Source organism: Rissa tridactyla, chromosome W (assembly GCF_028500815.1).
Source record: "Rissa tridactyla isolate bRisTri1 chromosome W, bRisTri1.patW.cur.20221130, whole genome shotgun sequence".
Taxonomy (NCBI): Eukaryota; Metazoa; Chordata; class Aves; order Charadriiformes; family Laridae; genus Rissa; species Rissa tridactyla.
Window position 1 is genome coordinate 2,794,516 of NC_071496.1, and position 27,910 is coordinate 2,822,425.

Genomic DNA, 27,910 nt, shown 5'->3' on the forward strand with positions numbered 1-27,910 from the left:
GCAGAACCGAGCCACTGGTTAATAAGCTTCTCGGAGGACGTAGTCAGAATCCTCGGCTGAAAAGCGTTCCTCAAGAATCTGAAGGTTGTTTTTCGGACAAACTAGATCATTAGGAGAGAAAGGAAAATGAAAAAAGGTTTTCAACTAAAGGTCTTGAGAAAAGCAAACACCGTTTTTTTTCCAAACATCAAGAAGCTACCACGTAATGGGGGGGGGGGGGAAAAGCGATCTCATTAGAAGTTAGTCTGAAGAAGGCAACCCTGTTAATGAAGATATGGAGCAAACTCATCCATTTCTGGCCATCGCTCCGAAGTCATCCGTCTTCTGTGCTTCCACGCCGAAGGCAGAGACGACGACTGCTGACTTCTCTGTAAGAATTTTGGTGTATGGGGGAAGCGATACCGAAACACTGCGCGTCACAGCCCTCTACGGGTTCCTGAAACTATGCTAAAAGCTTGGCAAAAAGCTTCCGAATAATCTCTTCCAAGACTTCTACTTATGTGGAGCACGACGACTGTGCTGCCAGGTGGGCTCGGGGAAGCGTGGCAGGATACCCAACTTCAGTGGGAGCCTACCTCCTTCTACGCCTCTTGAACTAAGCTCCGACTCCCTGCACGCACGCTGAAAAAAAATCAGGAATTCCTGCTCCCTCTTCATACCCCATCCAAAGAGCCAAAAAGAGAGATCCTCCGGACGTGCTTTTATTGAGTGAAAGTAAAAAAAAATTGGACTTGCTTCCTGGCAAGTTTAAACCAACAAAAGTTCCTACCCGCTATCGGCTGCTGCTGCTGGTCTTGCGAAGGGAAGTAATCCATCACTCAAGATCAATGGTTTCAAGGTGCAGAATTACATCATAGAAGCAAACTAAATTTATAAAAAAAAAAAAAATAATCGGGGTTTTCATAATTTTATTTATACTATTAACTAGAGAGAAAGCATACATATTGTATCTGTCATACAGTCAATACATTCGTATTCTTTTTTTTTTTTTTCTACTATAAATTCTCTATACAAAGTCATTGCCAATTGATACGGTCATTGATGGCATAGGGCTTAAAATAACCAAGAGGTATAAAAACAAGTTTGCCATCTTGCCCTGAGTGGAAATGGTGAACAGATACAAAAACTGGATCCGAAATACTGATGCGAGATCGTACATGATTGAATGGGATTCCGCAAGTAAAAAGGAGTCGTGCAACTTCTTTTTTTAAAATACCTGCCAAGTTTTACTTGAGTAAAATCATAGAAGTCAGTAGTAGTTATGAAAAATATGTTCCTGCCATTAGGTACTCGTTACGCAGTTTCAGTGGCAACTTTGCAGACTGGGTATTTCATGTGATATTTAAATTGAGTGCCAGCACTGAAAGTATCCATTTCCTTTAGTGTTTTAAAACTCACGTGTCTATATAAATAAAAATCTAAGATTTTTTTTTTTTTTTTTTAAAAACTAGTGAAGGAAAAGCCACGTTTCTTTTCCTCGCTATTTTTACTCGATGCCAACAACGTACGCCTCATCCCTCACTTTTTGGCAGCTTCTACCTTTTAATCTGGAAAAATCATACCAAGATAGTCAACAAAATAAAGAAGTCTTCTGTTAACTATTGTTCCCTAAAAAGAACATCACAAATCAGTCGGAATTTTAAAGTTGCTATAAGGTAAATGCTTATAACTATTTGAAGGAATTTTCAGATATAAATATATATATAATATATATTCTGCATACAAAAGGCTCCTGTGAGGCTTATCACCAAGATGCCAAAATAGAGAAGGAAAGTTTCTCGACGGGAACAAACCCAACACTGTAAAGTCGTCTCTACAAGGCGTTTACCTTTCACTTCAAGCCCTGAGCCATGTATTATGACAATTAAGTTCTGAAAATAACCGAAATCCAAATTCTGCATGTTCAGCTTCTTTCTGCTAAGAGCAAGGCGGCAAACACATTTTTAAAACCTGGGTTTAGAAGATTAAGCAGAACAAAAGTAAAATATATCTTCAGGTTATAAACAGAATTGTATTTTACAATCCACCATCCTCACAATATAACGGCCCACAGCAGTGCAGCAGAGGGATCTCAGTCTAAAGGTTGTGGGTCTGCGATAGGCATGGTATGAAGTACTTCATCTAGGAGCTGGAGGGCACGGTGTAAGTGAATTTCAATCCAGCACGGCGTCTCTTTGATGCTCTGTCTTGGGTAATCAGGTCCCCAACCTTTTACAAAACTCATCCTGAGTATGCATAAGCGGCGAAGGTCATCTACACCGATTCCAGCAGCAGCTGACAAACCTAAACAGGAGAGGTTTCGAGTAAGTGTTCACAGACATGCTCTTTTATCATCCGTCTGTTTAGCCATTCCTGTTCACCCGGCTCTGGCTTCACGTACCCTCTCACCACAGCCAAGGCCAATCCGTATTTCTAGATCTCTGCTATAATGAACGCAGCAATTAGTTTGCATTTCTTCCAATTAATATTTTTTTCCCCCCATCATTCTGCAATCTTGAACGGGTGTTGAAATATAAAATTCCTTATAATGAAGCAGACATGACGAAACCTAATGCCTTACGCAATACAACGCCTGTAAACCTTATTTAGGAAATCGGGTAAAAACCACTTATTCTTGAGGTTTGCCAAACGCTTTTTTCATGTGCTGCCAAATGCGTTTTCAGCACAAGAACTCGAGACTGATCACCTGCAGGAAGCTGGGTTAAGAGATTACACTACTTACATCTAATAAAATAAAAAGATGAATACAGCTGGCAAACTTCATATCACAAGTACGGCTAAGACAGAAGCTAAACACATTCCCCAAAATGCCTTCAGTGATTTATGGGACAGCTGGGAAGAGCCATTTGGCAGCGCAAGGAATCCAGAAAACACTATGGCACACAAAGCAGTCTGAGACATGTAAGTACTTACACTTTTAAAAGTACTTAGGGATAATTTCAAGGATCTAGAATTTAGCAACTAAGAAAACTACAGCCCAGAATAACTTTTTTTAAAAAAAAAGAAAAAGAAAGAAAAAGACCCTCACGCTCCCTTCTTCCTCTTCTCAAGAATCTTAATATTTAGTTTCCATAAACCTAGTCAAGGACTTTGTCGCTCAGTCATCCCCATTGTTTTGAGTAACAAAACATAATCTTGGATCTCAAAGATCATTTTTCAAGCTTGGGTCGAAGCGGACAAAGGTATCTCTGTTTCAAGTTACAGGGTTATGCTATTTGACCTTGAATATAAACGTTTTCTGTCGTACTGCATATCCAATATCCCCTGAAGCGCACAGAGCGCGAACTGGCGTGCGGAGCAGGTACAAAGTGAATGGATACGGACTTACCACGATGCCACCCCAGCCCCACTTAACCCCAATCCTGCTGCCTTGGTCCCAGGCTCATTTGTGCTGTTGGAGAGGCAGTGGGTGGATGGGGGGGTGCTGTTAGGGAGGGCCGTGTTACTCGTTTTCAAGAAAGGAAAAAAGGAGATGAAGCCGTTAATGTACTTACTAATGGCTGGGGCTATTCCACCTACTGATCCTGGTCCAGGGATGTTGCCGGCTACAGCTGCAGCTTGAGCAGCAGCAGCAGCTTGGGCAGTGGCAGCCTGCTGTTGCATCTGACGATGACATTGGCGTAAATCAAACACCTTTGAAAAAAAAAATAAATATCAAACTCCTGAAGACTTACCAAAACCAACGAAGGAATTCCTCAACTCCCATCCGCAATAATCTGGATACCTCTGCTCTCCCAAAGCAACTTCCGCAGTCTCACCGCACACTTGGGTAAAAGACAACCTTCCCTGACTAGTTTAATTTCTAACAGAAATAATCCATCAACGCGGCTTCTTAGAGACTCTTCTCGTATCGTGTTACTGGCCATACCAGAACCTGGCTGAGCTGAACAGGCTAAAGCCTGGGGGGAACTGACGGCAGGATCAAAGCCTGAACAAATCCTGACGTTTTAGTTAAATCCCCAGGTTTCCAGAAAACGGGCATATAAATAAAAATGGAAGCCAACACGTCCTGCTTAACTTTGTCAGACTTCGTTCTTCTTCGCTGCTTTACTGCTATGTGTTAGTCTATTTAAAAGAAACACCAATAATTGATGAAGTTTCAGCAGGTAGGTTTCAGGTTGGTGGCATTTTATCTCTTTGTGATTACGCTCGGCACTAATATATAGAGGAAACTCTGTTCTCAAACTAGAAAGCTCGTACACAGAGGCCAGTGGCGTTTCTTTCACCTTCACTAAACAACCTGCCTGCAAAACCAAGGATTAAAAAAAACCCAAAAAACACCAAAAATCACTGCAAACTTCGAGCAGTTTATCTCAAATTCAAGAATGAACTTTTAGAACTGTGACTTGTCCTAAATTAAGTTTCAAGTCTGGCAGAGGCATGTCCAAGTAAGAATCTCCTGAAAATCATGCAACTTTCTGCGATCTCTGGATCACTTCATGTTCGTAACACGTTAACGTACGCTTTACACGTCTGCTTTTGTACATACTTTCCCGACTGTTTTTGTTTTGGAGAGAGTAAAGAAACAGATAACCTAGGCTAAAAATTTTAGTAGCAGTTAATATAAAACTGTAGGGCTAAAAATACTAAAAACTGCTATCAGGATTGTTTGTGACAAAATACAAGATCAGTTACTTTCATAGTATCTAGATGTTATTTCCACTTTAGAGTAATTTTAAAAAGTCATGTTAAGTGACTTGTCAAACGGAAAAGTTTTAGGCTTTTTAAAGGATAATCAAAAGCAATTTATTTCCGTGTCTCATAGCATACATTTGGTTCTTGTAAACATTAGGGAAGCTGTCTCCCCCCACCCCACAATTTTCATCTAGGAACATCAAACCAACCTTTATATATGCACTTGGGTAAATCTTGTGAACAGCATCCCCTGGCGCGCGCCCTGCTTCTCTATCCAAGTAGTAACTCTGAACGAAGACCGCGTGGTCACTGAGGCATCTGACCCACACGTCACCTTCTCCTTTGCACTCCAGCTGCACCCCTTTACCTATGTGCAACCTGAGAAAGAAAAACAATTCCAATGCACCTACGTATGCATAGTATAAATCAGACCTTTCCTAAATAAACCATAAACAATTAATTCTCCAGCTCTCAGTCGTCTCTGATACCTTAATTTACACTCTATTCATACAAAGGCTTGAAATGGTATTTATTATCTTAGGTATAAGTTAGTATATAGTGACATAAAATCTGTAAAGTCAAAAAACATCCATAATACCATGTAAAGATCTACGGGAAACACAGAATGCAGAAGCAATGATATCTGAGCAGCAACTAGCACACTCCCTGACAATACAAACGCATTCAGTTCTGCTCGGAAGCCTAAAAATCCCCCAAGTGTTGTAGTACAGAGAAGTCACTCAAGTACATACACAGAGCCACATTTTAATGCAGAACTGCACGTTCGTTTGGATCACGTTACAGCAATCTCCCCTTTCGATTGTCACAACGCAACATTTCTGAAGACGTGGGATCATTTTATTCCTTTCCGTTTCGAGGAAGGGAAAAAAAAAAAAAAAAAAAAAAGAGTTCTGAGATTGCTTCGGTTCTCTACGCTTCCACATCAAAGCCTGGCACACGCATGGTGAGAATGAATGAAAACCCAACTAGCTCTCTATCAATCTTCCTCTGCTCCTTCGACAAATCTATATATTGCAGTTATTCTCACATCCCTCCGTGGTGTGGAGAGCTAATATTCAGCTCGCATACATAATGGCACGAGCTGCTAATTTTATCCTCGAAGGCACAGGCTGTGAAAGCAATGAAAAGCAACGCGCTGTTGCAAAGCACTGAAGGTCTTTGTCACGCAGTTTGAATGCGCTACAGCAGCGGCCTAGAAAGATACACTCTGCTGTAGTTAATTCAGTCAAAAGAAACGTACCCTGCTTGTCATTTCAAAAGGGAGGCACGCAGGGAAGGCAAAACAAAATATTATGAAATACCACAGCCGGCTGGAGCTTTTGGGATCTGCGGAATACCTTGCTCTCTCAATGGCTTCTGTTCTATGCACGTTGGAAAGCTGGCCCAGGCAAAAACGGTCTCCTCCAGAAGGATCCACGTATCCATCAACAGTAACAATTGGACAGCTTGAAGGGACCTTAAATGTTTCCCCAACTTGCACGTCCATTTCAAAATATGCGATTGAACACCAATATTCTGGAGCTGAAGAATATAGACGATTAATTGACTGAAAGGCACAAAAAAACCCAACCAACCTATAAACCCATTCCAGACAATCAATTAAGCCTTCTGCAACTGCATCTGTCATTCAGAGTAAGAGCACGCATTCACATAAGCAAGTCCAGATAGACAAAACATGTCTGCTAGCACAGAAAAATACTACATATGACAACGAACACGGGCTTTTATTTGAGCACACATCAAAGCTAGGGTGGTTTTTTTTTGTAGTTAAGATCTGGCAAGTCTTTGTACAGTTTATAATTCCAGTAAGATTTTGTGAACCATCTGCATTCCTGCACCTTACGACTACAGCGTTGATTTTGCCCTCCTTTAGTACAAAGAAGTAATACATACACGCTTATTCATGGCTAGGATGATAAAAATTTACTCTCAAAACCAGATCTGGCTTAAGATATGAGAGTACTACCTCCTAGGTGAAATCAGCTTTCTCCATCCCCCCTGCAAAGCAAACCGGATTTGGAAAGTAGGGAAATGGGGGTAAAAAACATCAAAGATCACATACCGATCTTGTCTGCACACAAGAAAGTCGGGTATCGGATAAAACAAGGAAGTATTAAGCCAGGGAGCAGAACAAAATGGCATATTTTAATAGCAAGGAGGTGCCTTGTAACGCATACACTCAGCACCTTTGGTGACTTATTTCCACAAAAGGGTAGCCCAGCCAGCACTTAAGCAGCTTGTTGGGGAGGGCAAAGAAAATCAGCACTGCGGTGTACTCGAAAACAGGGGAAGCGGATGAGCTAACGTGATAGGAGCTGAGCAACCTGATAAGCCAACCGGAAAAAGAGTTCTCCCAGTGTCAGAAGTGCTACTCATGCATTACAAACAGCAGCACCCAAGAGCACACACCTAGGCATCTTAAAAAACTGTTGTTCTGTTCTTATAAGAAAAGAATAAACCAAGGTGCCCAAATTCCTTTGATTTTTCTTTTATCTTCAATAAATACTCACGTCGCTGAGGACTGAATGGGGTGAAAGAGACATACTAAATAATACGAAATACAATTCAGCTACAGTTACGTTCAGCCTGCAATTATCACCTGTTGTGTTTCTGGGACCGATTTAGTCACTGGCCAATGAATGAGTTAAACTTTTAGGCTGTTCAACTATGCAGGTCGCCCTGCACAGGCAACAGCTTTGCTGTCGTTAAAAGCAGAATTCCACCTTGTACCTGCAACAGAGTTAGCTCATACCACAAGACAAAACCTTCTCGGTTCCATGAACTGCTACCATTAATGAAGATTCTTGGAAAGAACAAGCTTCTATGCAAAGGTCCAAGGAGGAATTTCAGCACCAAAATGCTAAGAAGGGCAACACCTATCTTTCAGGGTATCTGGCTGTGATGATGGACTTCTAGGTCACAGATCCAAGAGGGTTTTGGCATGACCTAGGCTCCATGATGTTTCTAAGCAGGCAAAAAGTACAACTTCAGGCACCCCACAAAGTTTAGGATCGAGAACATTCAGAGTTCAGACACCTCCAGGGTAGGCACCAGCTCAGTGGAGGTTTGACCGGACAAAACCAGTCCAAAACCAGGACAGCTGGTCAGTATTCAAGTATGACCTTCTCCGTGTCCAGGAGCAAACTATACCAACAAAGAGGAACGCAGGAAAGAATGCTAGGAGACCCACCTGGACGAACAAGGAGCTCCTGGACACACTGTCACACAAAAAGAATCTTTACAAGGAGTGGAAGAAAGGACAGCTGGAATGGGGGGCATATAAGGAAGCTGTCCCAGCAGCAAGAGACCTGGTTAGAAAAGCTAAAGCTCAGTTAGAATTAAATCTAGCCAAGGAGATCAAGGGAAACAGCAAAAATTTCTATAGGTACATTAATGGTAGGAAGAAGACTAGGGAAGGCGTGGGTCCCTTCAGAAAGGAACGGGGGAGCTGGTGACAAGTGATATGGAGAAGGCCGAGGTTCTCAACAACTATTTTTCTTCAGTCTTCACTGGCAAGGGCTCCAGCCACACTCCCGGAGTCACAGAAGACAATAGCAGGGGCTGGACAGAACTGCCCATCGCAAGCGAAGATCAGGTTCGTGACCATCTGATGAACCTGAAAGCGAACAAGTCCATGGGATCCGATGGGATACACCCACGGGTACTAAGGGAACTGGCGGATGAGGTTGCTAAACCGCTCTCTATTATATTCCAAAAGTCATGGCAGTCTGGAGAAGTCCCCGCTGACTGGAAAAGGGGAAACATAATCCCCATTTTCAAAAAGGGAAAGAAGGAGGAACCAGGGAACTAGAGGCCAGTCAGTCTCACCTCCGTGCCTGGTAAGGTTATGGAGCAGATCCTCCTGGAGGCGCTGCCGAGGCAGAAGAATAACGAAGAGGTGATTGGGTACAATCAACACGGCTTCACCAAGGGCAACTCGTGCCTGACAAACGCGGTGGCCTTCTATGAGAAGGTCACGACACCAACAGACAAGGTGAGAGCAACTGACAGTCATTTACCCGGACCTGAGCAAAGCCTTTGACACTGTCCCGCATGACACCCTGGTCCCCAAGCTGATAAAATATGGGTTTGATGGACTGACAATTCAGTGGATAAAGAACTGGCTCGACGGCCGCACCCAAAGAGTGGCTGTCAAGGGGTCCACATCCAAGCGGAGGCCAGTGACAAGTGGAGTTCCTCAGGGATCAGTACTGGGACCGGTCTTGTTTAACATCTTCGTCAGCGACATGGACAGTGGCATTGAGTGCACCCTCAGCAAGTTTGCCGACGACACCAAGCTGTGTGGGGCGGCTGACACGCTGGAGGGAAGGGATGCCATCCAGAGGGACCTGGACAGGCTGGAGAGGTGGGCCCATGCCGACCTCAGGAAGTTCAACAAGACCAAGTGCAGGGTCCTCCATCTGGGTCGGGGCAATCCCAAGCACCGATATGGGCTGGGCAGTGACTGGCTTGAGAGCAGCCCTGGAGGAAAGGACTTGGGGGTGCTGGTGGACAAGAGGCTCCACATGAGCCCTCAGTGTGCACTAGCAGCCCAGAAAGCCAATCGTATCCTGGGCTGCACCAGGAGAAGCGTGGCCAGCAGGTCGAGGGAGGTGATTCTCCCCCTCTACTCCACTCTCCTGAGACCCCACCTGGAGTACTGCCTCCAGTTCTGGAGCCCCTGCTACAAGAGAGATATGGCCATGCTGGAACGGGTCCAGAGAAGGGCCACGAGGATGATCAGAGGGCTGGAGCACCTCTCCTATGGGGACAGACTGAGAGACTTGGGGTTGCTCAGTCTGGAGAAAAGAAGGCTCCAAGGACACCTTCTAGGGGCCTACCAGTATCTTAAGGGGGCCTACAAGAAAGCTGGGGAGGGACTTTTCAGGATGTCGGGTAATGGTGGGACTAGAGGGAATGGATCAAAACTAGAGATGGGTCGATTCAGACTGGACGTTAGGAAGAAGTTCTTCCCCATGAGGGTGGTGAGACACTGGAACAGGTTGCCCAGAGAGGTGGTGGAAGCCCCATCCCCGGAAGTTCTTAAGGCCAGGCTGGACGGGGCTCTGAGCAACCTGATCCAGTGGGAGGTGTCCCTGCCCAGGGCAGGGGGTTGGAACTAGAGGATCTTTAAGGTCCCTTCCAACCCTGACAATTCTATGATTCTATGAGTTAGGCATCTAAATTAAACCCAGTTTGCAGCTTAGGTCACCATTCCAAAAGAATTATCTGCATTCAAAAGATTTATCACAAAACTGTTCCTTTCCTTCTTTCCTCCCCTTTTGAGGATGTATCTCACAGATTTCAGAGTACTCGATACCGAAAAAACCCAACCAAAACACCAGATTCAAACCAGAAAGTGATTAGCTTCCACAATATTAGCATTACATGTTAGATTTTACTCACCAGGATGATTTGATATAGGAGGCTGGAATGCAAGTTCATTGTGAACTGGCCCTTTAAAAGAAAACATGCAATTTGTTTTACATGAGTAAAAATAAGTTTTTCTTTCTTAACTCACTTTCCTATAAGCAAAGACTTCGGAGGATGCCAGGTGTTATAAAACCCAGTAACTTCCGAATCAATTGGCCCAATCTGACAGGGGAGAAAAACGCCTACAGAAGATTTACGCTCTTAGAGGTTTCCTAAAAATTCAGAAGCTGTGTAGTAGAGCCAAGAGCTCCGTTAGTAACCCAGGAGGAAAGGCTGCGGGCGGCTCAAGCCAGACCCAGTCCCAGGAGAGAGCCGAAACCAGATGGAGCATGCAGATGTAACAGAAATAGGACTTGGGCTTCACATCTGCTCCCAAGTTGGGCAAGGAGAGAAATCACTGTATAGAGGCATATGATATAAATCCGTCAGAAACCACACTTCATTAGTTTCATCAATCACAGAACAAGTTGCCCAGCGTGCTGTGGGCTTGACCATAACACTCCCTGAAGACGGAAAAAAGCCCTAGAGAACTCAATTTCTAAAGAAAAAAATACCGAATACGGTCTTGGTGTTGGTCACTTTATTCTCTCCCCTTCTATACACTAACTAGGTCCCCTACAGGCAGCGGAGAACAAGGAGGAAAGGCTTAAACATAGTATTGTAAGTAACAGCAGCTTTTGCAACAAGATGTCAAAACAGGCACAACGTCGGTAGGTGTCAAAACATGCAACTTTTCTGAAGTGAGAAATGGCAGCAGCCAAGAAAAGCTCTATGTGGTATCACCAGCCAGTTACAAATATTAATTATGGAGAGATACAGCACTGAGAAACACTTATAGAGTATCTACAGCCCCACCAAGGTTTTTTTCCCATCCTGGTATTTCTGACAAGTAAGATGATAAATGAAGTGGGATCTTAAAAGAACAAAACAATGAAACTTAATAACCATATCTAAACCACAAACGACAAGCTGAAAAGTCACTCTAACACTAACGCACAGTATATTCTCCCCTCCACTAACGATGACTGCTGCAAACAGGTGATGTGACTAAGCACTATATTAGGAAATAACAAACTGTTCTAGCTTTGGGCCACAAAATTTAGAAAAACTTTTAATTTGGGTGGGGCTTTGACACTATACTCTTACAATGCGTATACTGCGCTAGACATTTACACTAGAAGTTTGATGGCTTTTTTTCCCTGCCCATCTCCCATACCTTAAAACAAGAGGTTGTGGTCCTATTTTGTAGACGAGAAAGATTTTCAAGTTTCTGTGCCAAATGTACCCATGGCAAAACCATTTTATTAACAAGTACTTCACTGCACGAGCTTTCACAAAGTTCTTTCAAACTGCCTAGTGTACACGGACACACGTCTTCCAAAGCTTAAGGTAGACCCATACACCATTAAGACCTGACTTCAAAACTTCTAAAAAATAACAACAGCCAGAAACTTGCAAGTTTTGACAGAAAAATATCCCGACGACACATTCGGAATCAACTTCCTTTTCCGCAAAGGAAGTATCTACTACAAGAAAGCTTTAAAAACAGAGGTTTAGCAAGGAAATGCTAGTTTTGTTAGGTATAATAAGACGCCTATAATATAGACAGTATCACTATAGCTATCTGAATTTTTTATCTCTGCTGCTTTAGGGGAGTCCTAGGTGGAGGGAAGTCCACCAAGCTCTTTTATTTAACTGTCAGAAGATACTAAACATGGTAATGGTAGTTCTATAATGAAGAAAAAAAAAAAAAAAAGGATTTGAGGGTAAAGAATAATCACAAATGAGCCCCCACCATTCAACAACATTAAAAAAACGAAGAGATACGTGCTTTGAAAACCTGCAATACTTACAGTAATGTCCAGGATGCATAGGTGGATGATGCTGAAGATGGCCATTCTGGTGGTGAGGTATGGTAGGGGTGTAGGCTGCCGTCCGACTTCCAGTCCAAGTTGTGGTACTATCTAGAAAAAGAAAGGAGCGGTTGGTTTTTAAGGGAGTTTTTCCGCATCTCGCTTCTAATCCTCTATTTCTCCTGAACATTTGGAAACTGGTTTTAGAAAACTAAGAAGAGTGCACATATGTATATACTCACTGTGATGGTAAGTAGCTGGCTGAGCTGTAAACCCATTCTGCTGAGTTCCTGGCTGAGGCCCTGAAGCAATCTGTAAGAGTCCATCACTATGGCTACCTGTCAATATACTGGTAGGTTGACCTGGTAAAAGAACACACTACCTATTCATGAACGTTCCAAAATTTTAATTAAGAAGAGCTCAGCACTACTGGGTAGGAAAATACACCCAACTAAGGGCACTGCAATACACAGTTCCTACAAGTTTGGTTTCAGTATTTTTTTTTTCCACCCACCAGAGTGTCTTAGGAAACTTGAAGCAAGATGCTCCGCATCAGCTAATTTTGACTCTCGACACCCTTAATATTTTAGGAGTAGAAGTATGCAGAGAACTCTGTTTATCAACCGCGTCTTTGATTTGTTCACATCTCATTTTTCAGTTCGAAAGGGAAGAAGAGGAGATGTCACAGGTTTTACTGAATAACACAGCTGGAGTAGATTTGGTACGAATCCAAACAGGCCAACAGCAGATCCAATAAGTTGCTTATTTTCGACATGTTATAACTACTGTTCCTAAGGAGGACACTCGCTTGAATTTATGTTCCTCCAAAACAGACTGAACAGTATTTCATTTTTAAACATAGTGCTTGAATAGAGCTGCATACATCACTGGACTCCTTCCTGAGAAAATTGCTGGTTTGTTGTTTGGTTTTTTTTCTCCCAAATGCAATATTTCAAGAATTGTCTCAGCTCTAAAGTAAAACTACAGATATTTCAGAACAGGTTAACAGAATTTGATTTTAAAAGGCTTCAGCTCAGCCATTAACAGTAAACTGATCAGCAGTTTCACAAGTACACTTGCACTCTCACACTGGCGTGGCCAGCAGAATTTAACCCACTGAAAACTTGAACCAAAAGCTAAGAAATGAGCTTTTTTTCACCGTCTACTTGAATCCAACAATTGTAACACTGATGAGAAAAAGTTATTGACTATAAACTGTTGTGCAAAGGCAATACAATTCAACCGCCTATCCTTTTTTTCTCTGCTGGAGACAAATGCAGACATTGTATCTCGGCTTGACAAAAATCATCATTAGCGTTAGCAAAAAGAAGTTGCCAGCTAAAATTAAAGAATGTTATCAGAACACCATGCCACCATAATGCAAATTTGGTAACATGAAATGCATTATCTTCACCCATCAGTGATATTAAAGTGACGAAGAGCGTGTGAAACCTCTCTGAACTTCATGGTTACCCTACGCTGGGGGTGCAGGACACTGCGAACGTAACTGCTTTACTGTCCTCCTGGAGTGAAGCGTGAGGTTTGATGCCGGTAAACCAGACTCTTCTAAATACACAAAGAAAAGTAAGAAAACTTCAACGCAGCACTCCAACGGACCCACGAAAATATTAATTAGGGCTGTCACTTTGGTAGTACAGCAGGCCGGTATAAAAATAATCAAGTTATATCTGGAAGATCCATTTTGTCAGCTGCGGAACACTAAAGAATTGGCTGAAAACCTTTCAATACTGCCACCTTACAGTATATCCATTTGTTGTCCTGCTTGCTGTTGTAACAAATAATAAAATTCTTCCATTCCTATAGTAATAATTCCAATAATAGCCATAATATTTTGTCAGTGGTCAATTGTTTTAACATTGTATCACTGAACCTTTGGCATATCCAAAACAGTCTTGTAACGCTCATGTAGTGCCAGCCTCACTGAGAAAAAGACTGGGTCACCAGGAAAAGTTACTCTAATTACGCTGCAAGTTAAAGCCTTACGTTAACACTTACGAGACTGCCCAGATCATACTGCCACGCACTTTACCAGGGTTGCGTGGCAGCTGCACAGCTCCAATGCGAGATCTACTTTGGCAAAAAATCAGCGGTTATCTCAGAGCTTTCACATTTTCAGAGTTTAGCATTTCCTATAATCTCGATGATCTTACTTGTTGAAGCCACAGGAATGTTGGGAAAATTAGTGGTGCTGGTAGTGCTAGCCTCAGTGGGAGCTAACATGGCTGGGGTGCTGTAAGGCTCCGTGGATGCCCTGTTACTTGGTGGATGCTGGATGGTTTGGACTGAATGGCCTTCAGCAGAAGACAACGACGGCTGCCCCTCGTAGTCATGAACGTATTCGTCTTTCACCAACATGCTTGATGGAGCTGTGAAGAAGCAAACGGTTGAAGACGCAAAGCGAATCTCTTTTCACGATTTAACTACAAACTGCACCGCTACTTTTCAAGCGCTGACAAGGCCATTAAAACTGCTGGGGGGAGGATTTAACCCACATAAACATTGCTAAAGCGCTCCTCTAAATTACAAATAAACACTTCCAGTCGGCAGCAGGAAATTTCGAAGCATAACTAGATGGAAAAGCAAACTGGTTTGCTTCCTGCTATCAAACAACCAGTTTAGTCCCACAGTAGTAGACTCTAGTAGCATTTTGTTTTCTAGTCCACCACTGTGCGATTGGACGCGGTTTAACAAAAGGGAAAAAACAGGCTTTTTGTCAAGCACCTAAATATATGTTAACGCAGTAGCGAACAAATCAATTCCTAGTATACAAACAAGAACATACATAAAGCTCCTACAAAAAAATGCAATTCATGAACACAGTGCATAAAAAACTTTATGCGTCCCTCAAGAAATTTGAAGCAACTCCCACTCAAATTGACTAGAAACATCAAACTCACACTCAAAGAGGATATAATGCTACTCTATATTTAACAATGTAGCCACTAATTCACAATATTCCACATACAGCCTAGGGAAAATACTACTGCAACAATTTATTTCTATATATTTGACTGAGCATGTTCAAGTAAAACTCTTTCACCGCATTAGCTCCCATGCTCCTTTTTAAAGCAGCCTTTAAATATATTAAAATCTGACAGTCATTTTCTGTTTCCCGCTGCAAAAACAGTAGCACGACAAGGAAACACTTCGTATGTATTTAACTGCTGGCTGGAAAGCTTTGATTCTCTACAAAAGGATCATTTTTCAGAAGACACAGGTAACAATGCAAATTAGCAGAGATGAGAACACAAGTTAAAGCTTGTTAGCAGTTTGTTGGGGGCTTTTTAAGTCATTTTTGCTTGAATACTTGTAATAATGTGCTAAAAACATTGGATTACGCAGATTTCCTTCTTTATTAATTTCTTCCGGAAGGAAAAAAAAAAAAATCAGTTTTGAAATAAAGCAGTCACCAACTGCACAGTCTCAGATTCCTGAATAATGTTCATTGGAGGTTTAATGTCCAACTTCTCTCAAGTTTCAAGGACAGTAAGAATATTAGACTGCTTCATTCAATTGCATATTAATTACAGAATTTCTATTATTTTCTTGTTAAACTACTTACGAAATCAAAAGCATTTATTATTCCTAAGTCAATTAACACTATATCATACATGTTTTGGGGTGTTTGGTGGCTTTTTTTTTTTAAACTAACAGCATTCAACAGTGCGTATTTTGTTTTTCTTTTTCTGTTGGGGTTTGTAAGTTGCAGGCAGTGAAAAGGGAACATATCTATAAGCTGAGCTGAAGCCTCAGTTGAATGAATTTATGAAAACTTGTCTTTCGTACTCTACTTAGCCGGTTTTTCAAAACCGGAGAGACAAATGCATTTCCATCTGGTCTCTACCCTCCCTCCCCAAGGAGATACTCAGGAATAAACCGTGTACAGACGGAAGAGTTTAACGCAGTTTGCGCCCAGAGAAATGCAGCAGTAAACAGAAATACTCACCAGAACTCTGTAGTGTCAGTCCTGAGAGATCTTTAAAAAGAAGAAAAAGAAAAGAGGGCGTGGAGGATTACATACACAGAGATCTTCAACAACACTTGAACATTAAGTTGATAAGACTTGGCAAATCAGTATTACAGACTCTACACATGACACCCCCTCCGCAAGTCTCAATGCTAAATTATTCCTAGGATACACGTTAATTGTTAAGAACTGTGCGCAAAGCCAACAGAAAGACTTAACCAAAAGCCACAAACTGTTCTTTCAAATTTGAAATAAAGGCAAAAAATAACTCCATTAAGAAGACGGACACGAGCATATGAGAGCAATTTATAATCAGATCATTAAAAGTTAATGTCTCTAAGTTTAGGCCTGTATATTCCACACTCAAGACGAAAACATTTTACATTCTATTCCAACTGTTCCATTTTAAATCAAGAGTCTACTTACCGATGCCAGGCGATACTACACGCTCATAATGGTAAGGATTTACACAGACACTGTCACATTTTAAGTCAAAAGCATACTGACAATATTTAACATGCTTGAGTTCATTTTTATGAAGATCAGGCCACCTCCAAAGACGAGCGTAAATCACATGAGGGAATCCCTTGCGACCAGCCACCTAAAAAGTTAGACACAAAAGTTGATTGGGAAAGTAGCAAGACATTTCCCTTTATTTAGTGAGGAGCAAAGCTGGAAGGGGACAAACAACAACACAGCCTCTCTCCATCATCAAAATATATATATATAAAAAAAAAAAAAAAGATGGTGTACAGTTTACCCAAGTTCTGTACTCAACAGAAATAAAATTCTATCAGGGTTTTGCTACGGTTAAGTCAACACTGTGATTCTTAAGGAAAAAATACTGGGTACAAAATGGCAGAAGCAGAATTTGTGCTTAATGTAGTATGTATGGTCACCTTCCCCACCATGGATGATGCTTTGCCCCAGAAGAAGAGGAACGAGGCGCTAAGCTACGCTATAAGGAATTTACAAGTAGAAGAATGCCAATCCATTATACTGAAAAAAAAAATAATAAAAAAAAAATAATGCTTCTAGGGTAGACAGCAAGCTAGCCAGCGAACAGGACATCTGTCCTGGAACAAGGAAATCGCAACCCAAGCTATACAGGTACTGAGTACTGACGATCTAAGGCTAACGTAAATCCTCAGTGCAGACTCCTTGGAGTACCTTAGCAAGGGATCATAGGTCTTTCTTCACACTGCTGACCAACACAGAGCTAACAGAAGCTTGTAGTGAAAATACCAGGATAAACAGCCGAATTTGTTTACGTGACCCTGCTTTTTACTGCCACACACACACTCGTTTAGAACGGCTGATCCAACGCCTTCTGCTCCTTTTAAAAAAAAAAATAATAATCAACTACTGCAGCAGTCCAGAGCTCCAGCCACAAAACATGCCTACAAAGGGGGGCGAGGGGGGGGACGCAAGAGAAGAGCTACTCTTCCTCAACACTCTAGGATCCTGCGTCACTCACTTTTGCTCCAGCTTCACTAGGAGGAAAACATCTGATTTTCACTTGTACTAACCTGAAGCCTCCCATCCAGCGTTCTCTGTATTGTAACACACTTGCTAGGATGAGCTCCATTTGTGGTTATAGCTGTAATCAAAGAATCCAATTCATCTTTTTTCTCCTTTAGCTTTTTAACTAAACTTTCAATTGCGCGTTTTGCAAAAGTTTCACTCTCTCCACCTTGTCGATGGCACATCAAGCTGTGAACAATGCTCAGACAAGCATCATTACTTGTTGGCGTGTTAGTAATAGACATATTGTCCATTTGTCACAGCTTTTTCTTTCAGATCAAATGTCAGTTTTGGGGGCTGTTATGATTTTCAAGCTGATGAACAAGAGGTGATCCAAGTTAAGTGTTAGATGTACTGTCTCTTGGTAAAACCTAGGAGGAAAAAATATCTACATTAGAATTGTTTTTAACAAATCGCAGATCATGTTTCTAAGGAAGTCTGTGGCTTTTTGCTTCTTTTATTTTCAAGCTAAGTGCAGGATATTAAAAGCACATGAAAAAACTGTATTGCTTGTCCCATGATAGCTAAAACATGCTTAAGACGCTGCTTGCACAGTTTTAGATATAAGATTATGTTTTTCCCCTAGTAACAATATTTAAATAAAGATTATAGTTTATATAGATGTACACATAGTATGTACATATAGAAAGGTAGGGATTATTAGATGAACAGGCTCCGAATCAGGAAAAGGAGAACGGTGACAATGATTTCCTATGTTTTACACTGGTAGGATGAAACCAAGTGAAAATACTAACTGAGAATCAAGGGGCATTGATTTAAACAAAATTTGAATAGTGAAGAAGCATGAACGCACACCAGAATCATCTGTCATCTTTATTTAATAATCCTGTCCAAACAGTTACGTTCTGACCTCAGACTAAGCCTATTTCTCTTTGCTAATCAGAAAGGCAAAAATTGTATCTGGTCATTAGCGTAATACACATTTATGTAAATTAGTATTGCGTGTATCTTTATATACGAAAATCCCAACGGGCACATTTGTCTTCACTCGTTTGGATCCAGCTTCTTCTGGATGAAGACAAACCAACTGAAGTCACTAAAAAAGCACTTCTGAATTGTCTAAAGCAGAACTGCCCTAATTATACTAAATATAAGATAAGGAATAAGTCCGTCCTAACACACTTGGCCTTTCAACTCCATTTGTTAAGAACCTGCAGTGGTTTCTGGTCACATTCTTCTCAAAGCCAGGAGACCTCATCCTTTTTGAAGTTTCCTTTAATTCACAAATTAGAAGAAGAGCTGGCCTGATTTTCTCAATTCTGAATGAGCTAATTACTACGCTTCACCTTGCTTTATCCAGAACCACAGGACAGCAGGTTTTACGCACTCACAGAAAAGAAGTTTGATGTTGTCAAAAATCTGCTTTGGTTCTTGAAGCACCTCTGGTTTCAGGTAGTCATCCACTAAGACCATTCTACCAACTACGCGGGTCTGACTTTAAGATACTTGCAGCAAATACGCCTATAAGTGATTTCACTACATTTTCTGAGTAGACTTAAAATATCAGCCTTTCTGAAACTGACAAGTTGTTCTTAGCAATGTAAATAAAATATATTTGATTTCAATAGTTAAGGAAAAAAAGTTTGCTCACATTATCTGAGGAACGCATCCAGTCAAAGACCTGTTACTGCCCTGGAATTTTCCATGTTATTAAAGGTGCAGCGGTAGCAGCTATTTATTAGAAACAAATGCGTTGCATAAAAATAAGAGTGGGATGTTAATTTAGAAAGTTAACGCATCACACAAATTACAGCGTGAACGCGTGGCTTCCCTTCTTGTAAAAGGAATATTGTAACACAAATCCAGCACAATTATAAAAGGAAACCAAGTCTTCCCTATTTAATATTTTCTCCAATTTCAACTCGAATCCAGCATGCTTTGGTATAGTTGGAAAAAAAACACACCCCAAATCCTCCCCCCCCTCCCACTTGCAATAGTTTTCTTCTTTTGTAAGGATGCTTCTGGACCTAATTTCTCCCAAAGGAAAACAATTACCTAGAAGTTTGAGGAAGATCATTTTACCTGCCTATTAAAGTTTCTCCCTCAACGCTAGGGGTTTTTTTGCGCTTCAACTCAATAAGCCTCTTTTAAAAGTCAAGCTTAACCTGCCAGTCATTCTCCATGGCAACCCGCACTCACATAAATCCGTAAAAGCTTGCCAGCTAAAACAGAATAGAACATAATTTTCCTTCAATATAAAACAGCATCCCAGATAGATCTGCATAAATAATCATAAATAAGTGACTAGATAAAGCTATTAGCCAAAAGAGCTTTAAATAAAGTGATGCTTAAAATTAGACAGGCAGCTCCATCTCCTACACCCCTAAAACCATGAATGAGAATTTTGCTTTGCTGACTTTCAGGAGACTAAGATCAAGCAAACAAACCCTGATTTAAGTGGAATGATCTTCAGAAATGTTGAGTCACCCCTCAGCTGCCGCTGCGCTCAATAGGAGCTTCTGACTGTTCAGCACTTTTGAAAGCCGGGGCCCACTTGTTTAGGATTTTGAATCCCGTTACACACTGCCGGCGCGTAATCGCACGGTAAAATTCAGGAGCCTTCCTTTAGAAGTCCCCTCTACAGAAATCCCGGTTTTAATCCTGCCATTTCAATCCCCAGAAAAGGGGGTGAGGTCAGTGGCTACCAACCTGGCACATGCTGAATAAATGCGGTGACATATTTCTTCTGAAGCACCAGAAGCATGAGTATGTTTTGCAGGCGAGCCAAGTTTTTACGTTCCACAAATTTAGTTTCTCACGCAATAGCTCTACAAGCCTATCTTTGACTGAGTCACACATTCAAGAGGTGCCTTAACACCTTCTTACTATATTACTTTCATGTGTGCAAATAAAAGCAAAATGCAATCTTAATGCGCTGTATTTTTAGAAGATAGCCTTTGAAGATAAGGTTCCAGCATGCCCTCAGACACGGAGTGCTAAGTTCTGCAAAACAACAGCGTGCTTGTGTGATTTAACGTTGATTTGATGTGAGCACGAAACCTCAAAAGCGCTCCTTAACATGCCCCCCCCCCCCCCCCCCCCCAAGTAGGTGATCCCACGCTACAGCCCAAGCTTAAGATTTACAGCGGAAGAGGGAGGGCCAAATATTTTGAGCAAAGATCCTCTGACTACCCTCCACCCGGGAATTTCATGGAAACGGCAATGGGCAAGAGAGCGTTTGGGGGGAAAAGGGGCAGCGAGAAGAGACAGGGAAGACGAGAAAAGCAGCAGCAGGAGAGGGCGCTTCTAGTGAAGCTCTCGGCTTCGCCTACCAAGGAACAAAAAGGTATTTCTCTCCCTTTTGCTGTAGTGTGATGCCAACAGAACACAGAAGGGAAAAAAACAAAAAAAGAAATGGGACAGGCCAAGGTAAAATGCTGAGAAGTTACAAAGTTATAGAAAAGTACCTCTTCACATTATAGAAAGGAATTTATTTCAATAGCAGGTATGTTACGAAACAAGCGAACAACTAATGTTCTGGATAGTCTAAGTATTGTAACAAGAGTAAGATCCTCTCAAGAGGAGATAAATCTGAAAGACAAAAGAAGTTAAGACTGCCAGGTAATTAAAAACACCTTTGACGATCTGTAGCAAACACTCTGCTACCTCAGAGAACGGATAAGTAGCCATTTACTGAAAGTCTTCCTTCAAGACTGATGCAGACTTGAAGAAATACCATAATTCTTCCATCCACCCTACTTCCCCTCGGCTGCCTTGCTGACGGGTGATGTATCTTTTTAGCCTGCGCGATGAAATTCAAAACATGAAGCAGCTGTCTAAAATTAAAAATGCAATGCTGGTGCCACACGCCTCATTTTCATGGCTGTGGATAATTCTGCCAGAAATGGTTACCTGAACAATATAAATAGATTCTAAAAACACAGGCATCCATAATAGTATGCTACCTCGTATAACTAAAATCAAATATATTATTGACTTATCTACGTGGAAATAACATTACTGAGCTCTAACACTAGTGCTCTCATTGCACTTACATTTATCTTATGGGCAGGAGAGGAAAATAAGCACCGTACTGACTCAAACGATTCCACTGTTCCCAGCTCAACCACTACATTCTCTCTCTCTCTCAAAACAGTGATCATTTTACTAGCCTGACTAGAAAACGGAGACCGGGTTTAACGTTCAGCATCTTCTGCAAAAGCCAGCTCAGAGCTCCAGGAGAACATTCCCGTTTGTTGGAAGCAAGATGGTCCTGCTCAACTCCCCAAAAAATAAGCAAAGTACAAAAAGCAGGTGAGATCTCAGCCAAAGAGATAATCGACATGCTTATGGAACAGAAAATTAATATTCCACCTTGTTTGCCCGTATCTCTTCAGCTGCACCAGCAAGTTAATATTTTTTTTGCTTATTACAGCACGGCTTAAGAACAAGGGCTTTTACATGCCAAAAAACAAGGGAAACGAAAACAGCGTGAGCCACGACTTCCAAATATTTGCAGCAACTCCTCACACTAGGTATTTAAGAGTTACGATCATTTGGAAGGCTTCACGCGAGGCCCGGGAGTTGCCGAGGTGTATTTCAGTTTGAAATTCTTCATCAAGAAAGCACGCAGGCGTATAGAGACGTAGGCAGACACGCACGCACGCTCTGAAAAAGGTTTTAGAAAGAGAAAAAAAAGTTTTTCTCCTTTTGATGGTTAGTAAAAAAACCACAGGGACTCTATTTCCTTGCTTTTACAGAGGTATTACTAGTTGTACAGAAGCTCAACTGGGACATGAGGGCAGGGGCTGCTAAAAAATACGAAGACTTCACCTAAATCCCCGTCGATGTGCCCTAGCCATTCAGCTAAGCAAATCTGCAAACTTCACTAAAAATACCCTTCCTCCAAACAATTCCCACTTGCAATTCTCTCATGTGGCTGAAATTTGCTGAGAAGTTACGAATCCAGATTTCTTAAGAACTCACCTTCTTTTCTACGTATTAAGAACAACCTTAAATGAATACTTTTGACGCTCACAAGTCGCTTATCTTCCCCCCCACCTTCTCCTCCCACAAAAGCCACACTTTGCAATTTGGGGAGAACCATCAACCCCAAACAAGAAAAGGAAATAGTAGGCTTACGCGGACAAACCAGGCGGTTATGGATGGAGCTGGAAATCAGGGACGTAACCCAAAGGAATATGATCCAGGCAATCAGCAATCCAACAGCTTGGGCAAAACGGTTAATCCAGGCCCGACGCTGATATGATACACTGCCCTATTCATTTACAGTAGGGTTTTAAGCCAATCGCAGCTGCGGAGGGATCAAATTCACCAAGAAACTCAGTCTAAAAATGTGACAGTCCAAATGCCACTGGATAATTACTTTAAGATACGGGCAATAGGCCAACCCCCCCCCCTCCACGTCACTTTCTTAGCATATATTTTATTCATTAAGTTTCTGTGGCAAACTAGATATTCTCCAAATAAGAGACAACTTAAAGACACTTGGAGGCTTCATTGTTTGCAGGATAAGTTACATGAGAAGTAGCGTGGGTTGGAGTGACCAAGTAGTTTTTGAAACAAAGCATTAAGACTTGTGAAGTGCTGCATTTAAAGAAAAAAAGGGTTAAAAAAAATATAGTACAACCTTGGCACAACTGGAAAAATAGTTCCTGCGGGTGTCAGGGCAGCAATGGCCCTTTGAAAAGCTTTTGATGGAGAAAGGGAAGCAGTTTTGGTCAGAAAAGAGGTTCCAGACACAGACACAGTGCTGAAGGTCCAGAGATGCTGATAAACACGGCAAAGGCAGGGGAACACACAGCACACACCGACACGTCAGAAGTGAGTGAAGAACGCAAGTTGGATTTGCAACCACATGCACAAGAAGGCTGAAATAAACAGTTGGGATTGAAATCCAACCAGCCTGCAAAGGTAAAAATCAAAGGAAAAAAAAAAAGATTTTACATGTGCTAAGTATCAGATGATACACTGGGGGCTCAGGGAGCCTTTAAACAGCGAAGCGGAGAGAGATTTGCCATTTTTTTGTACAAACTGATCAGACACCAGTCCTTGGAGCATCTCAAATGATCATCGATCATTGTGGGTCCCTTCCAGCTGAACTATTCTATCCAAAATAATATGAACACAGATTATTTTTTAGCAGCAGTTATGCAAAAATGCTCTACGATGCATGTAAACATATATATGCCTGAGAATTTAGTATATCCGTGTTAAGGGCTGGTGTTACAAAACTGTACAGGGATGCTAAAGATGATAAAGTAAGGCGAGTAAGCATGTCTAATGGCATTCACCAGGTACAATACAGCATTTTTATATACACTATGAATCTTAAGATAACTTGGCCGTTATCCATTGTAACATATCGTAGAAGGGTCTAAGCAAGTCAGCAAATTTGCAGGCAGAACATCCTTTGTGATGAGCTACAACTTCAGTGAGTATTACCACGAGGGTCTTCAAAAATAATTAATTAAATAAATAAAAGCTCCTAAGGTCTGAGCTTCCAAGTGAAGAAGAAAATAAAAACATGTATATTGCAGCAACAAAGAAAGACCCCAGCCAGAACCAGGCCGTATGATGTCGAAGGGAAAGATGTACAGCCTGCAATTCTGGGGAGTGATAGACAGAGGCGAGGAGGGAAATTAATTAATGCCAAAAAAAAATATTAATGACGAAAAACATACTTCCAAGTTGCAAATATGAAAGCAATTCTGGGGGAAAAATATCTAAGAAAAAATAAGAATGGTTTGCTTGAGACTGCCACTGATGCCCTGGGAGCACCATTTACCAGTAAACAGCCAGCCCAGTCACTGATTTCCAGCATTTTGATACCAGGCGGCAATGCAATGCTAACGAACTGGCTAATTACAATAGCGTACAAATCGACATCTTGCTAGAACATTTCACACGAATAAAGGACAAGAAAGGCTCTTGCATAAGCTGTAGCCTCCAAAATTAGACAAACACAAAGATGTCAGAGAAGCGGCGTACACATTTGATGGCTTTTAACCACCGAAACATTACTACAGAGTTTTGCTGTTTAATAATGCAGTGGTAGAAGTTTTATGACAAACATGATAAAGGAAAAAAAAAATCCATAAACCAATAAAACAAAAGGCAGCTCGTGATTTGATGAAGATATGAATAAGTGATTAAACTGCAGATACTTTCCAGCACATCAGACTATTATCTACTTGCCCAGAGGGTGAACAGGAACAAAATGTTTGTAGACATGAGAACAATTAGCATTAAAGAGCAAGAGAAAGAGGACTAAGAAGGCACCGCACTCGCGCTGTTCTGTACAGTAAGAGCTAACATTCCCCAGAATACTATTTTTGTGCGTGTATCTGAATCATCAGTATCAATTCTGCTCATCTCGCTGTCAGTAGCTACAAAAATTTTAGACACATGACAGCATAAAAGGAACCGGGGAAGAGTTTGAAGACAACTCTGATTGGCAATTCTTTCATCTTAACATAAATCCACAGTTAAAAAGTATGAGCAGCCATTTCTTTGTGGAAGAAACGGATCTGATGCAGCCGCCCAAGTGCAGCTCTCGGCATCTTTTCTCCTCTCACCTTCCACCTGTGCACCTCAACTGCTTTCGAAGGCGCTCTGCAAATGCAACAAACTGATCCTGTAAATGGAGCAAACATTTCTGCTGCACAAGGTTCCAGGGGTTTTTAATCTCGTTCAAGAAACTCATATAACAGTAAAAAATAAACACCAAAACCCTCATCTTGTCTTTGAATGCGTGGGGGGCAGGACACAATGAAAAAGGTAGGGCTACTATGCTGACGTGACTGCATATGCTTACATTTTAAATCCTACGAAGTTGCATTTGTCATTTTGATTCCCCTTCCCTCTCTCTACTTTTTATTTTTGAGAAAACATTCAGCTGAAAAAAAAAAACTCCTCTTTTCAATACAGGCTTCTGTATGGTCAGAGAAGGAAGACCACTGCAGGTTACACCACCGGAGTGGAAAGGGCAGTAAACTCCTCTACAACTGCATCTGTTTCCACAACACAGATCCAGGCACCAAGACTCCCACCACCTAATCTCCCAGAGGGCACCCTTGGTGTCCCACCAAACAAGAGGTCATCCCCTCCTCATCCTAGCACCCACGGGTAAGGAAGGGATGAAAACCTGGGAACGGCAGGAGAAGGCAGAAGGTGGTGGAAGTCCTTGCCGTAGCACAACAGAACAAACCTGAACTGAACTCTTCCTCAGGGTACCCTGCAAGACCCATCTTCTTGCAGAAGGCCTCCTTCGACAAGGACAAATAGCAACCTGTCAAAACCTCACAAACAGAGGAAACAATTGTGGCCCCGCCAAGCAATAAAAGGAAGACTCAAAGCTTGCTCAGGCAGAAGTGGTGTGATTTTTCACTTGTACGCAATGTTTCGATACCCTAGCAATAGGTGTATTAGATAACATCTGCTCTTTATTGTAATCTGCACAGGGATAACGTTCTCTGCATTTGTTCGAGCTTAAAAAAAAAAAAAACAACACACACCTCTGGGCAAAGCAAGCACGGAAAATTCCAGCCCCAACCAAAAGTGGAGTTTTCACAAGGTTAACAACATAGGAAAACGGAGTCCTAAAATTCCAGCAGGACCTTAACAACAGCACAGCGAAGGCTGCTCCTCACCAGGATCCACCGAGCTGCTCTCAGCACCTTTGTTCTCCACTAAATCTGTTGATACCTCTCAAAACTCGCATCCCTATTGTGTTAGCTGCGCTTGAATGCATTATGTAAAGAGCCATCTACTTAAAAAAGGAATTCTAATCAGTTTGAGAGACTTACTGCTTCTCTTTAGGCTTTGGCTCTTTGAAATAAAGTTTCTATATCAATATTAAACATGCATGCTTATGCAACAAGCAAATCAAGAGAGGTTCATGAATGCAAAGTGAGAAGAGACTCCTTTCAGTAAGCAATCAGGCCAAGATAAGAGGAGGGCCAGAAGGACAAGTTGCCTACTTATCATGACGCTGGAGTACAAAAACGCGTTCAGTTTTATAGGGCAGTATAGCTGCTTCAACAACAACTGTGCCCTGAATTACCTACAAGTAACAACAGTACAAGAGTCTTAGGATTTAAAAGATGACAGCTACGGCAGAGCCTGAAATCACTCTTTGCCTGTTGACAGTGGCACACCATTCTTAACCAAGATAATTTGGGAAGCGGTGGTAAAAGACACCACGATCCTACTCCGACCGTATGTGTTTGACAACAATTGGTTTGCAGTAGTACAATTTGGGCTCTAAGTAATAACACATCTAGCCCACAACTAGATTACCCCATAAATTAAGCAGCCTTCCGTGGTAAAAACCTTTAAGACTCAACTATGCAGCAAATCACAAACCTCCCCCAAAATCCCAACACCCCCAGAAACGGGAACGGGAAGGAAAACCAGTAAAGGAGGAATAATCTTTAATTAACACCCCTTGTGCTGAGCAGCCCCGCACTGTCTGAAAAAGCAGCTAAAAGCACTCTTGGCTGTTATTGCAAATAAGATGGCAGATTTCGGAGAACCCGAGGCGAAGCGGCTCGCACAAAACCACCCGGGGCATTCTCCGGCGTGCGGGAGAGAGCACGGGGAGAGCGGTCTGCACGACCGGCAGCGGAGGAAAGTTTAACCGGGGCCGGGCCGGCTGGGGAGCCTTTAGAGAGGGTACCCAGATCCACAAAAAATAATAATAAAAGTTTGGGGGCCGGGGGGAGGGAGGTGGTGTATTTTTTTCCTCGCGGGGGAGGCGGGGAAGGAGGCGGGAAGGGGAACCCGGCGCAGCGGAGAAGCCCCCGGGCGGGGGCGGGTGAGGAGAAGGGGGGGGGGGGGGCCGCTGCCCCGGGCTGCCCGGCGGCGGGGGGGAGGCGGGCGGGAGGAAGGGTCGCGCTGCGGGCGGCCTCGGCGGGCGGGCGGCAGCCGAGAGCGGATGTTACCTGGGCCGCGGGCGGCGGCGGAGCGGCCGCTCTCCGGGCGCGGCCTGCGCTGAGGGGCAGGGGCGGCGGCGGCGGCGGGGGGGGGGGGGCCTTCCCTCGCCTCAGCCGGCCCCGGTGCGGCGGTGCGGGCCAGGCCTCCGCCCCCCCGCCCTCCCCTCCCCGGGCTGCGGCCGGGCCGGGCCGGCGGGGCGGCGCTGGCAGGGGAGGGGGGGACCTGTGACGGTCGCGGCCGCCGCCTTCTTGTTGTTGTTGTTGTTGTTGTTGCCGCGGCTCCGGCCGCTCGCGCTCCGCGGCCGCCGCCGACACGTCCAGCCGCCAGCGCGCATGCGCCACATCCGGGTAACACACGCGCCCCCCCCCTCCCCACCGCCCAGCGCCGCCGCCGCGCCTGCGCGCCCGCCCCGCGGTTGCCGCGCAGCCGGCAGGCGGAGAGCGGTGCGGGCGGGCGCGTTCCGGGTTTATTTGTGTGGTTGGCGTCCGCCGGCGGCGGCGCGCTGGGAGGGGCAGGGCGGGCAGCGCTGCAGGGACTG

General features: G+C 42.9%; 1 protein-coding gene across 6 annotated transcripts; it reads right to left on the reverse strand.

Annotated features, from left to right (window-relative positions):
* Positions 1-685: 685 nt before the first annotated feature.
* Positions 686-27,466, reverse strand: LOC128901941 (mothers against decapentaplegic homolog 4). 6 transcript variants are annotated; one of them, XM_054184099.1, is made up of 12 exons: positions 27,381-27,466; positions 17,460-17,825; positions 16,357-16,531; positions 15,910-15,939; positions 14,114-14,329; positions 12,185-12,304; positions 11,943-12,053; positions 10,063-10,113; positions 5,958-6,177; positions 4,845-5,013; positions 3,495-3,633; positions 686-2,283 (listed from the first exon to the last, which is right to left on the reverse strand). In XM_054184099.1, the coding sequence occupies exons 2-12, from the start codon at positions 17,706-17,708 to the stop codon at positions 2,072-2,074; spliced, it is 1,692 nt and encodes a 563-aa protein (XP_054040074.1). In that variant the 5' UTR covers positions 17,709-17,825; positions 27,381-27,466; the 3' UTR covers positions 686-2,071. The 6 variants fall into 6 exon arrangements, with proteins under 6 accessions (XP_054040074.1, XP_054040076.1, XP_054040075.1 ...); XM_054184101.1 differs by lacking the exons at positions 10,063-10,113; positions 27,381-27,466 and adding an exon at positions 19,067-19,085; XM_054184100.1 differs by lacking the exon at positions 27,381-27,466 and having other exon boundaries at positions 5,994-6,177.
* Positions 27,467-27,910: the final 444 nt, after the last annotated feature.

Coding starts and splice junctions, on each gene's coding strand:
- LOC128901941 (XM_054184099.1), bottom strand. CDS start 17,708: ATGGACAATATGTCTATTACTAACACGCCAACAAGTAATGATGCTTGT. Junction 15,940..16,356: donor TGTAGTATCGCCTGGCATCG/GTAAGTAGACTC, acceptor TTCTTTTTAAAG/ATCTCTCAGGACTGACACTA. Junction 12,054..12,184: donor GCCAGCTACTTACCATCACA/GTGAGTATATAC, acceptor TTCTTTTTCTAG/ATAGTACCACAACTTGGACT.